The 15,382-nt window shown below is 41.4% G+C and overlaps 1 protein-coding gene across 6 annotated transcripts in view; it reads left to right on the forward strand.

Annotated features, from left to right (window-relative positions):
* The window catches only part of Cadm1 (cell adhesion molecule 1), a 323,512-nt gene that overhangs the window by 266,907 nt on the left and 41,223 nt on the right, over positions 1-15,382 (forward strand). For all 6 annotated transcript variants that reach the window (XM_005069479.4, XM_005069481.4, XM_005069480.4 and 3 more), the window contains exons 4-6: positions 1,384-1,521; positions 3,308-3,466; positions 14,267-14,366. In XM_005069479.4, coding sequence (XP_005069536.1) covers positions 1,384-1,521; positions 3,308-3,466; positions 14,267-14,366 — 397 coding nt within the window. The remainder of the gene's footprint in view (positions 1-1,383; positions 1,522-3,307; positions 3,467-14,266; positions 14,367-15,382) is intronic.

The following is a 15,382-nucleotide window of genomic DNA, read 5'->3' on the forward strand; positions in this document are numbered from 1 at the left end:
AGCAGCACCTCTGCTCCAGCAGTTACCCGCTTCCTGCTTCCACAGCACACCATCTTGCTGAGAAACATATGCAACAAATCATTTTGTTTTTCCTCTTTCATCATTCTCTATAAGAATTTTCAATTGCTCCAATACAGTATAAAAGTCTTCCTGTGGACAGAAGTTTCACATTGAACTGGAACAGTTGGAAATCCCAAATAACATGGTTTAATCCCATAATTTATTGAAGCAGTATCAGAGATGTATTATTCAACTTGATGGTCAGGATGGCATGTTTATACATATTTAATTTCTTGTTTCTCTTCTGAGTTAAGAAACTTATTAACTATACGTCTCAGCCCTGTCTTTGCTTATTCATGGTGGTCGAGGCTCCTATTCTTAGATTCACACTATGGGATTCTGTATTCTTACTGATTTTTATTTCACAAGGCTCAGTCTTGAGGTAGGGTTGCACATCATATGAAGTTTCACCTGCAACTCAGTTTCATTAAAAAAAAAAAGGTAACTCCCATCATCATCATCACTACTGTCATGCACACACTCTTGATTTGCTATTCAGTATGTCAGCTCTCAAGTCTTTTGTTTTGACTATTTTATTGCAGAGGTATTTAATATGCTTATAGAAAAGTGTTTTTAATTCTGATATGTGAATGTCTTTCAAGCACTTAGGAATCTTGTTTACCTTTGGTTTCCAAGATCTGAGCATTGGAATTTGGAATATGATAAATGCCTGCACATACCTGGCATTTTCTATATTGCCAAACCTTTCTTTTAATGACACTTCACCCGCTGGAGGACAGGAGTGTGTCCTGTCTTATTTAATTAACTTTGGTTCAGTGAAACTTGTTCTGAGGCAGACTTTTTCTGTGGGTGTTTGTGGTGAGTGATTCTTCTAAGGGACCCCAAGCTTTTTATCTTTGTTAGTAGACTTTGAAGTCTTTCCTATGAAGATTGAAATCCAAGGGTTGAGTTCAAGGAGAATTATTGCTTTCAGGGCCTTCCAGGTAAGGACATTAATTTCAATAGTGTGTATTCCTCTTGATTTTTATACCTATTTCCTTATCCATTTTCTAATGACTAATATCTGGATTGTTAATCTTATAGGTCGGTGATAATTCAGGAATTTGAGACTGGTCACCAAATAGAATACATTTAGAAAAAGACATTCTGAATTAATCGATTATGCATGATTCACTTTATAGGACATTGTCTATCCAGTTCTTCCTCTCCTCTGGCAGTTTGTTTTGCCATTGGGTGTGATCCCATCAGCAATGTCCTTTGCCTGCCTCTTTGTTAGTAACAGCTATGCTGATTCCCCGTGAGTAGGAGAATCTGTTCATAAATGGGTCCTAAGTTTATAAAGCATATATGTTTAATTTGTAGTCCCTCCACGTAACTTGATGATCGATATCCAGAAAGACACGGCAGTTGAAGGGGAAGAGATTGAAGTCAACTGCACTGCCATGGCCAGCAAGCCAGCCACCACCATCAGATGGTTCAAAGGGAACAAGGAACTCAAAGGTATGATGCAGACTGCCCAGGCATGAAGCAGTTAGCTGGTACTGGACTCCAGCACGTAGGTCTTTGTGAAAATTATAAACAAATGCCCCTGAAACAGAAGTATTTGTTTTGGTACAGTTTCTAATCAATTAGCAAAAGCATCTGAGGCCTGAAGAGAATGGCTTTCATTGTTTTCGTTCAACGTCTTCCTCTGGGGTTTGAGAGTTGGTAATGAACCAAACCTGTTAACTCCAACTCTTCAGACCAGGAGAAGTTTCTGCTAGAGATATCCCGCAGTCTGAGACTGTGTCTGTATCTCAAGTGTCACTGCTTTTGTCCTCTGTTTGGTGGTGACTTAATGGTTCAGAAGCCCAAGTCATTCTGGCATGCACCACAGCCTCAGCTGTTGGGATGTTCTTTCCTGCAGAGTGGTGACATTGCAGGCCAAGAGCTCAAGTCACCTCTGAGTTTACAGGGACTGCCTGGCTGGTGGACTATAATTCTCTTGCTTGATCTGCTAGACCATTCTTTTGCAAAGATTCTGATTTTGGGGTGACACTACAGGCAGCTCCTATAGCCCTGCTCCTAACTGACAATTTTCTATTGCTATACTGTCTCACCCCTGTCAGCATTTGACTCTCTCTCTCTCTTTTAGCTTGCCCTGGAAGTAGTGTCTGAACAAAGGACTCTGGAGCTCACCCCTATTTAACAGAAATACTAGCTATGTGCCTCAGTTTCCTGTGAAATGAGAACAATAATAATAGGGTGTTATTATGAAGATGCAATGAGCAGTAAGGAAGCACCTGAGACAGAATAAGTACTGTATGTGTGCTCATTAAATAAATAAACAGTGCAAGGAAGAAAATAGCCCTTTTAGGAAGGTCATATGGAGATCTATATCCAGAAACAGAGAATTCTGTGGGGAGCAGCAACTTTCCAAAAGCTTGTTCTGTTTTAATCCCCTATTTCCTAAGTATGGTTTTAGAAGGAGAGAGTTTCTCATTTCCTCTCTTCCCCTCTGTCTAAGTGAATTGAGCCATTAAATGTGGACCGATAAGTACAAAGCATTCAAAGAAAGTTAATGGTGAGCCATGCTCCTGGGAGTGCTGGGTTCAGGAAGGGACTGCCTAGGCCTATTCATTCCCTCTGGAAGCCTCCTCCCTCCTTTTCTGAGTGTTCCTGGACATGTCTCCCATCTGGCCCTAAGCCCTATATCTTACTTTGCTCTAGCCCACTGCCACTGCATTTTCTGTGGTCCTCCAGAAGTCTCCGAGTTTAAACATTTCAATTACAATTTCAATTATGTAAATCCATTTAGTTACTTTCCCTCTTAATTCTTGATGATGGGTGTGGGCAAAGGGGCTTGTTAATATCTCTGCTGCTGATTGAATTGCTTAGGGGATTTGGACAATGCCTTGAGATTTTTCAGAGACCTGACAGCCTTGTAGATATTTGAAGTTCAGATGGTGGTAGGGGTGCAAAACCTTTTCCCTTCCTCCTCCCAAAGCCACAAGCAGCCAGATGTCAAAATGGCTGAACTTGCAAATGACTTGCCAGGAGGTTTGAAAATAAAAGAAATATACATAATATATTTGAATAAAAATAATGTCTACTATTTACATTTGGAATATATCTGAAGTACTGTTATACAAGGCTGAAAAAAAGAAACTAAGGGGAATAATGATTTTATGGATCCCTAGCCACATTGCCGTGACCAGTGACACAACAGTACCATCATGTTAGGTAAAACAACACTGTTGGGGTTGTGGAGAAGGGAGAAGATCTTGATATATTTTGTCTCACGCAGGCAAATCGGAGGTGGAAGAGTGGTCGGACATGTACACTGTGACCAGTCAGCTGATGCTGAAAGTGCATAAGGAGGATGATGGGGTCCCAGTGATCTGTCAGGTGGAGCACCCTGCGGTCACTGGAAACCTGCAGACCCAGCGGTATCTAGAAGTGCAGTGTGAGTAGCCAAGCATCTTGTTCTGAGGTCAGGGGTTAAAAGCTCCCCAGGAGTCAGTCATTGGAAGCATATGTACATTTCACACAGTGTCAATGGGTTTCCCTCTGTTGTCCTGATAGAAAAATAATCTAAGAATCCTTTTACTGAAATGCTGCTGTATTACCAAGTGTCAATGAGAATGTGAAGATATTACAGCTAACTCAAACGTGCAACTAAAATCTTGCTGATGTGCTCTAGCATATGACTTAAATCAGCTGCTTTCAGCTCAGCCAGGTGATTCTTCTTCCCCTTTTAACCATCAGAGACGCTGGATGTTTAGGTTTTTATTCCCATTTCGTACCAACATTTTATTCTAAATTGTATGTCCTCTTCTGTTTAGCCTTACTTAGAACAAGGAGTTAAAAGTTAAACTTTGGGCTTAGCACCATGTCTTGATGGCTTCGTCCATAGTGCTGCACTGTAGTGAGTGAGACTATCCCTAACTATTCCCTGTAAACTAATGAGGTTCTCCTCATCTTCTCCTCCAAACCCTTCTGCTTCAGATAGAGGGTGAGGGGAATCGTCTTTCTGCCCAAAGCCATGCTCCAGCCAAGTTTTCATCTTCTCTCACTGTTCAGCAAAGGATTTCTCCCATGGTCTGGCTTCTGGAAAATCCCAGGTTACAATGGAATTTGTGTAGTGGACAGGGTTGCAAAGGTTTCAGTGGGAGCGCAGTGATTAGAGATCTGATGAGAGAAATACATTAGCAGCTCTGGAAATGCTTGTGTTAGTGTCCTAGGGCCACTGAATCAAGTGACAGCACCACAGACCTGGCTTAAAACCACAGAAATTCGGCCGGGCGTTGGTGGTGCACACCTTTAATCCCAGCACTTGGGAGGCAGAGGCAGAGGCAGGTGGATCTCTGTGAGTTCGAGGCCAGCCTAGTCTACAAGAGCTAGTTCCAGGACAGCCTCCAAAGCCACAGAGAAACCCTGTCTCAAAAAACAAAACAAAACAAAAAACCACAGAAATTCACTCACAATTCTAGGTGCTAAAGAATCAAGCACCAACCAAGGTCAGTTGGACCACCTTCACTTCAAAGGCCTTAGAGAAGGTCCTTCCCTGCATCTTCAAGGGTACGTTCTCTGGAAGTTTCCCTAAGGGGGAGGGTTTCATAGCCCACCCCAGCACTTGGGTTGTTCTCCTCTTTGTATGTTACTGAATTTAGAGCCCAACCCGGTAATTCTGAGTGGTCTTATTTTGAGGTACTTAAGATTACATGTACAGAGATTCTTTTTCCGAAGTAGACCATATTCATAGGTTCTTGGGGTTTGAGTTTGCCTTTGGAAGCCATTATTTGGCTGATGCATTCCTTATTGTCTGTTTAAATTGTCCAAGTAGTACAAGATGTAGGGAACATTATAAACTTGCTCATAAGAGACCATCTTGTCCCAACCTCGTCTTGCCCTGTGAGCATGGCTCAATTTACATTAGAGAATTCAGGTTTTTCTTGTTAATTCATTTCCTCTACTTCATTATATAGCTTCATTATGAGCATCATGCTTATAATTTTCATATCACTAAAACTATTGTGGTGTAATGTCCCTATAATGGGAAAACAGAAATGATCAGATATTATCTAAATTGGCAGATACTAGATTTCTTGTGACTTTGTTAATATGTAATTCATTTAAGCAAACTTAATATCCATTAACGTTCCTTGTAGGGGCCCATTAGCTTTAATAATACATTAGCTCCTTTGTGAGTCCTGAGTGGATATCCACCAAGTTTCCACCCCTAAACCCTTTAAGTAGTTTCCCAGAGATTCTTTTAAATAGATTGTAGCCCCTCCCACCTACAAAATTATACTTACTGCCAAATACAGAATATTTCAAGCAGTACACCTCCTACCCCTGGAAAATGTGATAATGTTTCCTAGCCTTGTTTTCATTTTCTGTAGATTCAAGAGGGATTTGTCCTTCTAAGAAAATGTATCTGAATCCATTTGGCTCCAATCTAACAAAGTACTGTGAGTTCTTCCCTTCAGAAGAGTGACTGTAACACCTTCAGAAGAATGAGTCTGCAGCTACTGATCATTTCAAACCTTTACCATGGCAGCCTTTTGTAGTCAACTCTCTTCAACTCTCTTCTTCCCTCAACTTAAGTTATATAAACAATTTATTCTTGATGCTTTTTAAATAAATGTATGTAGGTGAAAAAACATCTTTTAAAAAGGAAGGTTAAGAATTAGAGAGTTTTGTGTAATTCTGAAGGGAAATTGGGGGTCTGGTTTATAAACTTTATTAAGACTCTCAGAACCTAAGAAAGTTACTCAGTCTATGAGTATCATGGCATTTGCAGGGCTGTGTTGACCCTCAGGAAGTCAGCCAGAAAGTCTTCAGTGTCTTCAAATACAGTTGGGATTCTCTGCATTATTCCTAACCAACTTGAATCTGCTTAAACATCAGTAAGCTATTCTGTATCAGAGGACTCCTATCCCCAAGTCTGAGGCTCAAGTGCATTAGACCCTAAGTCTTAGCTATTAGCCACTGGGGGTAGCTTAGCTCCATTCCTTCATAGCAATCCTTTCTCTTCAGACAAGCATCTTGATGACCTGGAGGAAAGAGACTAGAGTTTTGCTACTTTCTTCAGCCACTGATAAGACCTGTTGCTTTAACATAACTATGATCTATGTATTAGTAGCTGTAAAAATATGCATTTTATTCATTATGTGCTTTCACATAAAATTTTTAAAAATACTATTGTTCTTTTTAATGTCCTCTCCTTTGTAAGCTAAGATTTCTTCAGACTGTCATCGGAGATCAACGGTTAGTTACCAGGAAATACTGAATCCCTTCATACCTCAAGTAGATAAGACCTTGGTGGGCGGGGGCAAATAGATCTGCATATTGTTAAGTGTCCTTGGTGACTTTCATCTTGGCCAGTTTTAGACAATGTAGATTTATGGGATGACCTCTCTGCCCCAACTAAGATAAATGAATGTCAACTGGGACATGCACAGGACTAAGTGGTAGAATTATGTAAGGCTGGGGCCTGTTTTACAACTGATGTTCATAGGAAAATGAAATGAGAACCTTCACTCTATGCCATTGAATATCTGACTTGAAGGATGACGGAAGAAGAGCGATAAAAAGAAAAGAAGTAGAGTGCTTCTCCCCTTAAAATGAAGTGTCTCCATGTAGCATGGTGGACAAGGTTTGAGCTACAGCTTGGCATTGCTTTTGTCTTGTGGTTTCAAGTCCTAATTAATTGAACCAGTATTTTGTAGTGTTTGTGTGTTAGTACCTCTATTTGTGGTACCAGGAGAAATTGTTGTGCCCAATTATGTGAAAAATCAGCCAGATGTGTATGCTGTCATACTTTTAATAACCCTTAAATTTTGGTGAGTACAGATATTAATTGTGTAGTATGCATTGAAGTGATTAACATCAATGTAATTTATCATCTGGAGATTTCTGAACATAAATAAATGAGTTGTTTTGTTCAGCAAGGTGTTGACCCCTCCAGAATCAGTGAATTAAAGTCCCCCCTCCTCTTTTTTATTATAAATATGAAAGGCACCACAATCAGCCAAGTGTTCAGTTATTTGATTTTCTGGGGCATTAGCCGCTCTTGTTTGTGACATTTCCCTGTTGGGTGCTCGTTTGCAAGCTCATTAATAAGGTTTTCTCATAGGAACATTGCTGGGAATGAAGAACATACAGTAGGGCTCTTAGCTTGCTAGCTTTCATTCCCGAGACCCAGCAAGGTACAGCAGCATGCAGCTAAATGCTTAAAACAAAATAATTATGTTAGCAAGGTAAAATTCAGAGCTCTGCTTTCTTAGATGTTGTGCAGAGAACAGTTGCACCTTTTAAATATGCTGAAATGTATGACCCTAAAGTCTTCCTGTGCCTTTTTTCCCCCCATCTTGTATAGGCGTGTTGCCCAAATTTACACCATGGTTGGTTACAGCAGAGTGTGATACAGTCGTAGCATGGTTAGTAGAGCTTCAGATCTGAGGGAATGCACTCTTGTCAAATAACAGCCTGTTTAAACAAGACCAGTTCACTGTCTGCGTGCTAAAAGAAAGCTGTCTAAATAGCATCAAGGTGGCAACACATTGCGACATAAGCTGGGAATTCAAAAGGAAACTGTGACCCTCAGTATGGAACTCAGAGTGCTGTGCAGAAGGGAAGAAAGCCTTGCTCTGGACGCGCGAGAGTGAGCTGGAATGACCGCTGTGTGGCTTTCATCTCCTGCACCGTAGTCTTGCTCTTTGGAATGTTTTGCAAGACATCCTCATTTTGTTCCGGTTTTGTGCATGTGTGCTTTATTTGTAAAAAGGGAGAAACAAATTGAGAGCTGAATCTAGAAAGAGAAAATGAAACAAAGCCTCTAGAAGCTGGTATTGGAGCCCCTCCCCTGCCCAGATTCTCACCTGACAGTAATAGTGTACGTGGGCTCATTCTCAAAATGAGTTTTATTGACTGGATGTAGGCAGGTATTTTATAAATCCATACTCCCATCCATCCAAGGTCTAGAGAATGGTGGGTGGTATTTGGTTTGGGTTTTTTTTTTCCCCATTCCCTCAACTAGAGGAAAATTGAACATTGAGAGGATGATCAAAATCCGTTCTTTACCTGTGACAAAGTGAATGTTTCTGTGACATTGATAGCACCCTGTTGTGATAAGGGTTGAAAAACCTGGAAATTGGGAAATCTTTCCCGTTTGGACTGGAGGGCAAAACTTCCCAAAGCAACAGCTCCACCCCCACTCTCCTAGGTTATATGTGTCCTTAAAGTCAAAACAGCTGTGTTTTCGGATTGGACCTGTTGCTCTGGTCCCTAGGCTCTGTGTCCAACAGGATCCAATGCATACATCAGTGAGCTGGGTTCCAGAGAGGTTATTCCAATTATTATTCCTTATGAGAAATCATCAAGGCAGAGAGACCCCAATTGAAGCACCATTTGTAACCTAGCATTCTTTGTGTATGTCAAGAGCAGGGACAGCTCCAAGTTCCTGAAGTTTCCTGTGACCACAAGACCAAAGCAAGCAGGAAGCTAGTGACAGTATTCAAGACAAAAGGGTGGGATGAGGGATGGACAAGGAGAGAATGATCCCTGAGGGTAAGGACTTTGCCTTCTTTAGTTCCACTCCAAAAGCAAGCCAGTGTTCTTTCCTGAGCTGTAGGTATAAAAGATGTTGTCTCTGGTTTGGTGCAGACATCCAGTACTCACATACTGAAACTCTCCTCACATTCTGATTCTGGGGAAGGTGAAATGATTTTCTAAAATTTTAAAAGAATAGTCAAACAAAACCCCTGATAGTGTCCCCAAAGATGCCAGAAATGCCAGGAAACTGCCATGAAATGCAGATTCGTCAGCCAGAATACCTGGGCTGTGGGGAGCCAGCTTGTCCTTCAAAACAAACATACAAATACACAGATTTATTTTTGAGGGCTAAAATGGACTCCCGTCTGGTTCATTATTATTATTGTTACTATTATTTTGGTCTGTGGTTGAGCTAGGAACAGAAAGCATGATCTAATGCTTCCCAGCTTTCTAATTTTCCTCCTGCTTTATCCACCTCTTCTACAGATGCATTGTCTCCTGTGTGCCAGGCCCTGACACTTTTGTAGTTGCCTGGGGTTTAAAAACAAGATGAGAGATGGCCGCAGAAGTGGCTAGGGGTTAAAAGCACCATCTTATCTTCCAAAAGACCAGAGTTTGGTTCCCAGCATCTACATGACAGCCCACAACCATTGGTAACTCTGGTTCCAGTAGATCCAACACCGTTTTGTGGACACCAGGCACACACATGGTGCACAGTCATACATGTAGGGAAAACAAAACCCCTCTCTTCTCACAGAGTAGCACTCCTTAGTAATACTTGCTTCTGATCCTAAATATTTCTTCAATGCTATGGGGAAGCAAGCACTCTGTGTGTATAGACCCCATTTTCAGCAGAACTGCATTCCTCAAGGGTGTGGAATAAAACTTGATTCTGTTGAGTGAGCAGTAATTTTTACATTCACAAGAAGACTAGTTCATCCTTCAGGAGGAAGTGACATTGTCTGGTGGTACTGATGCTGTCAGGTCCCACCCTGCCCCTAGCAGAGTTATTTCATCCTCCTCTTAATCTGTTATAGCTCATCCCTCCTCAAGAAGTGGAATTGATTGTCTTAATCTGTCTTTTCTTTTCCTTTCTTTTTTTGCTTTGAGGCATATGTCTCACTCAATAACCCAAGCTTTCCTAAAACTCACTCTGTGTAACCTAGGCTGACCTCCAACTCATGGAAATCCCCCTGCATCAACCTCCCAGCTGCTGGGATCACAGATAGGGAGTATAATTTTAAGTGCTACAATTCATGCCACACTTACAGGCAGTCCTTTCACCCTGAGAGTAAACAAATAGCCCTGAAAATTAGTCACAAATGTCTTAGAACAATAGAAAAGCCAGTATTTTACAAGCTGTCCTTCTTTCCCTTCTCTAGAAGTTCTGTGGCCCTGTTCCCCAGCTAGGAGCAGTCTCCTTGTGTGCCCTGCATTGCCCTCTTCTCATATAAGCTGTCTTCTCCCAACAGTTTAGACAACCACATTGTAGGGGCTGATTTTTGCTTTGAGCACAAACAGCTTCTAATATGAACCAAATCTCAGGTTAATCTTGGCATTGTTGTTCTACTCCAAACTGCAGTAATCCTCCATGATTGACAGACTCTTCAGTCACTGCTTTCTACAAGTTTGAGTGCACAGAGCCTGACCCAGACCCTCTCCTAGTCACGCTGGTAGTGCTGAGTTCTCCTAGCCACGATGGGGGGCTGCTGTGCTCTCCCTGGGAGGACTTGAAACGTGAGCTCTTGATCCACAGGCATCAAATTCCATACCCAGTGTGTTTCTGAACATTGAATGAAAATAAAACAAGGAACTTGGAGATTTGCACTCAAGCCATTGTAGTTATAGATAGAGATTTTCATGCAAAGCCCTTGGGCCTGGTTGTAGTAGCCATGTCAAAGAACATATGATGTTAGCATGCCCTGATTTAGAACTTCTCAGAAAAAGAGAGAAAGTAGCAGGTACCCTGGGGATAGTAAATCTCCTGCCAAGATATCAGGACACTCCCCTTGGCCTCAGCTCTTCTGCTTTTCTGTTGTCTCCTCCATAGAAAAGATGGCATCCTAGTGGGGGGGGGCAGTCTCAGACCTGATGGGTCTTGGGCTTCAGAGAGGAGAGACTGTGTTTTCATTTGCATAGAAAATTGACATACAGGTTACAGAATCGTGAGTTTCATCTTCTAAGAAGATCACAGAACGTAGTGCAAGGTCAGACTGGCGTGAAATCAATTGTAATCTGCCAGAAAGCCATTCAGACCTCTGTAAGAGTTTTCTTTTATATTTACCCCTTTATAGAGACAAGAAAGTACATTTAAGGAATATCTCATCAAATCAGAATATCTTCCTAAAATTTTTTTAATTGATTGCTACTATAGTGTGCCCTGTGGCCTCCTGGTATTTAACCCTCTGTGCAACTTGGACTCATGAACAAATTTGGTAAACTCTAGTGATCTTGCTGAGTGTATTTTAGAGGGCTTAAAAATTACAGTGTATTATGAAAACCTTAGATCTTTCCACCTAATCGATTGACTGTTGCTGATGCCATCTCTGTGAGTATAATTCTCCTTAAGTGCAAAGGCCTAGCTGTTTCCCTTATTTTTGTATAGCAGCTCCATTTTATAATGACATTAAGCCATTGTGAGCAGTATGCGGCTGGACAGTTGTTGCATGGGTAGAAAGTATCATCTGGCTTTCAGCCCTGTGCCTAACAACACCAACTGAGGCGTAAAATGATCCCCCAGAAAATGTGTAAGGCTTTACCTCATTACTTAAAGATAAATCTTGGAGTCTGGTTCTGTTTCAGAAAAGATGTGGTGAGTTATAACATTTGATTTATGGGTGGAATTAAAATATAAATAATAGGCTCTGGCTCTTCAATCAGCCATCTGGATAGTTTGATAGTTTGACATCTCTGTTGTAGTCAGTCTCTTTTGGGAGCCCATTGAATGGCCGTGGTCTCTTGAGGCATCACTGGAATCCCTATGTTGCTGTCCCATTTGTTGAAGAGTCTGAAGTTCCTCAGTTAGAACGTAGAAAGGGGAATAAAATTTGCCCTTACATTTCCTATCACCTCAGAGACAGATCTTGCTGTACATGGTCAGGTAATATGCCTATAAATACTGTGTGTGTCAATGGCAAGGAACCTTTTGCTGCATAATACAAGCAATATTGATGTGCGCTTTTTCTGCCAGCCATTAATTAGGGTAACTGTGGCAGCCTTGACCATACCTAACATGGTAGAAGCTTCTCCAGATACCTCGACAGTAAACTGAGAAAATCAGTGATCAAAGCTTGGGGTATAGTTTTTGGACTTAAAATACAAATTTCAGGCATGACAAGTTCTTCACTTATTCTTTCAGATTTATGTTGTGACTGACAGCTGGTAAACAGCTCATGGGGAATGTGTGTTAAAAAGAAAGTTTAACTAAGACAAATTCAGTGGTGGCAAAGAGGTGGGGTGGGTTAGCCTTTGCAACACTCTCTTTAATGGAAGTTGGAACATGGGCAGACCCGAGTACACTATCCTGAGAATACACCTTTCCTTATTGCTTGTATGGAGGAGAGAAATAGCAGAAATTTTGCACACAAAGCCAGCAAGCACATACTAAAAAGACAGTCCACCAAGCATAGACCAGCTACTCCAGACCAACAAGCACATATCAGCAGGCACAGGCCAGGAGACCAGCAAGCACAGGTAGTAAGTGCAGGTCAGCAGACATTTTGTTCTCCTTAACGAATGGACTGAAGTCAACAGGGTATAAAAATACCCGGCTCTTCTGTGACTCACACATCAACCTATAAGCAAATGCTCTGCTGCTGCCTAGATTTGGGGACCTCCATTTATGTCAGAAGTCCCCTAAGCAAGATTTCCTGAGTGCTGTTTGGTTTCTCAGTATGAAGAATTAGGTAGGTTTTTTGTTATCTGTGTGGCATAACCTCTCATTTGTTTTTGTTTATCCTTTTAAAAACCAGGTTTCATCAAATAGCTGCATGTCAGGCAAAAGAACTTGTATCACTAAAAATAATAAACATACAGTACACCTCAGGGTTCTGTTTAGTCTAAGACAGGATCTAACAGTGGGTGCCTGGGAGGCCTTGCTTCAATCCCAGAGCCAGTGCTAGTTCAAGGTCACTCTATTTATTCTCTGCAAATATTTCTGCCTTCCTCTAATAAAATTTATTAAGATCCTCACCATTTTGCTTTGCCAATAAGTCCAAGGGAGGGACTGTGTGACTTGCAATGGCCATCTAGAGATTTTGTCAGCTTTCTGTACTCTAACAAGGGACATTGCACCTCAGAAAGTACTACCAAATCCCAGTGAACAGTGCATACTAGTGGTGTTCAAGGAGGCTCTCTTAAAAGGACCATAATGTCCTGGGTTCTCTATGACATAGCATAAGGTATGTGATGGGATCCAGACTAAAAATTCATCTGACAACAGCAGTCCTGGGTGATGACTCCCCTGTGCAGCATCCATAGCTGTGTGCAGGGCAAGACTGACAGAGCCTGGCCATATTTCTGTCTTCTCTCTAATTCTATAGGATGAATACTAATGAGCTCACCACTACTTGTAAAAGGCCAAGGGGCTGTTGTTTAGGTGATGTGATTGTGTGAGAAAGTAAAACTATGGTAATTGTTTTGACCTTTTAGCCAACTGATGTCTTGCCCTCTCACACTTATCACTCTAGGGTCCGTTTCCAAAAATAAACATTTACAGAACCACAGAATTAAATGAGAAGTGTAGGAAAATATCTGATTCCACTCAGGTTCTATTTACACATGTCTTTGTATATCTATCCATGTTGATTCTAACTACTTCTGCTTCCTGCCCTAGTCCCTGAACCCCCATCATTCATTTCTGATACCCACATGCTATCTCACTAGCAATCTCAGCTTTAAGCCACTGAATGTATGACTATATTAGAAAGCTATACTCAGCTTTAATTATGGACTGACGTTGAGAAATGTATTTTGGAATTGGAACTCTGTCTCGCCCTCAATTCTATAGGGCTATCTGGTATTGTGTTGTCTCTGTGACCTCCATCTAGCTATGTCATTTATGGTTACCAAAGTTGTCTTCCCTAAAACTCTTGCTTATTCCATTGCAGGTAATGGCTCCTCAGAGAGTGGGCTCTGGGTAAATGTCAATCCCCTTTCCTCTTATATGTTTAGGCCAGGATGGTTTCATTTGGGGCCACCCACCTCTCCCAGATCTTTTGTTCATAAGGCTGTTTAAGTGGAATTCAGGAAACAATTTGATAGCAAGATCATAGAAGAGACACATTAATATGCAATGTCAAAACACATTGTCACATGGAATTATGTGATATATGATAAAATGTATCAACTTTGAGCACCACAAATATCTTCAGCTTTACCTCAGCATGAAGGCAAATGAGTTTCCCTTAGCTTGACTGAGTTTAGAGATAAAGTTCAATGTAACAAAATGTATTTCACAGGAATTGTTTGATGTGGCACAGTTGGCTTATGAATCTCTTATCTACTCAAAGTTCACTCCTTAGAGTTATTAGTCAATTTAATTTGAACAAATACCAGGATTACTAACTAATTAGAAGGATGCTGCTGAAGGCACATGGATGGGGAGAGAGTAAGTACTGACCGTGTGGGGTTTGTGGCAGTGTGCAGGTCTGATCTGCCGGATGCTGTCATTTGGCTAAACATCACATTTTGTATTATTGTCACACAGATAAGCCACAAGTGCATATCCAGATGACTTACCCTCTACAAGGCCTAACCCGGGAAGGAGATGCGCTTGAGCTAACATGTGAAGCCATCGGAAAGCCCCAGTAAGTTCTGAAAGTCAAGGTTGGCAGAAGGTCGTGAGCGGTAAATGTCACAACATGAAGATGTGCATTCACAACTCATTGGCCTGTCACCTGTCTCCTCTGTAAAAAGGATGGGTGATTTTTCAAAAAAATGAAGAATATTCAATGAGAAGGGAATAAATACTTATGATTCTTAATGGTAGGAGTGGGAGGAAAATGCCAGCTAAAACTGAAATTCTGGTGAATTCTGTTTTATTGTTGTCAACAGGCTGGTCAGGGCTATTTTCTCTTACATAAATCTCAACATACTGGGGCTGGCAAGGTGACTCGGCAATTAAGAGCTCCCACTGCTAGTATGGAGGGTTCAAGTTTGGTTCCCAGCACCCACATCAGATGGCTCACAACAGGCATATCTCTCCAGCTCCAGGGGACCCAGCGCCATCTCCCGGCCCCCACGGGTACCCACATACAGATTCACACACACAAAGACACACATGGATACACAGAAATAAAATCATTTAAAATGTCAGTATACCCTCAGTGCAATAGAATGTCTGCTAACAATGATGTTCTTGCCATCGCTGGAAGATAGTTTTCTGAACTTGAGATACAGCATTTAGGACCAGATGTAGACAAAAAATTGCTTCCAAGAAAAGTACTGTAGTTAACTGTGAAGCAGCTTTGTTAGTGAGGAGAGATTCAGGAACTGTCCTCAAGGACAGTGTCACTGATGCTGCCCAGGAGAGGAGAGGAGAGCTGACAGACTCTCATGTTGCTGAGGAGTGTGACAGAGATGCTCTGTTTATCTCTGCAGTTATCCATTGTGGACCAGAAGAGCGGTGTGGATCACTGCTAACATGGCAAACAAGCCTTGAAGCTGTGCTACTGCAAAATCTCAGTTTACTCAGAGAAGAGGGACAAAGGAGTTTTTCATCCTAATAGTAAAAAAGTTTTTCACTCCTTTAAAGGAAAAAAAAAGGCAAATAAATAAACACCATCCCATTATAAACACCATCCCATTGCACTGAATCATGAAA

Source organism: Mesocricetus auratus, unplaced genomic scaffold (assembly GCF_017639785.1).
Source record: "Mesocricetus auratus isolate SY011 unplaced genomic scaffold, BCM_Maur_2.0 Super-Scaffold_100022, whole genome shotgun sequence".
Lineage (NCBI taxonomy): Eukaryota > Metazoa > Chordata > Mammalia > Rodentia > Cricetidae > Mesocricetus > Mesocricetus auratus.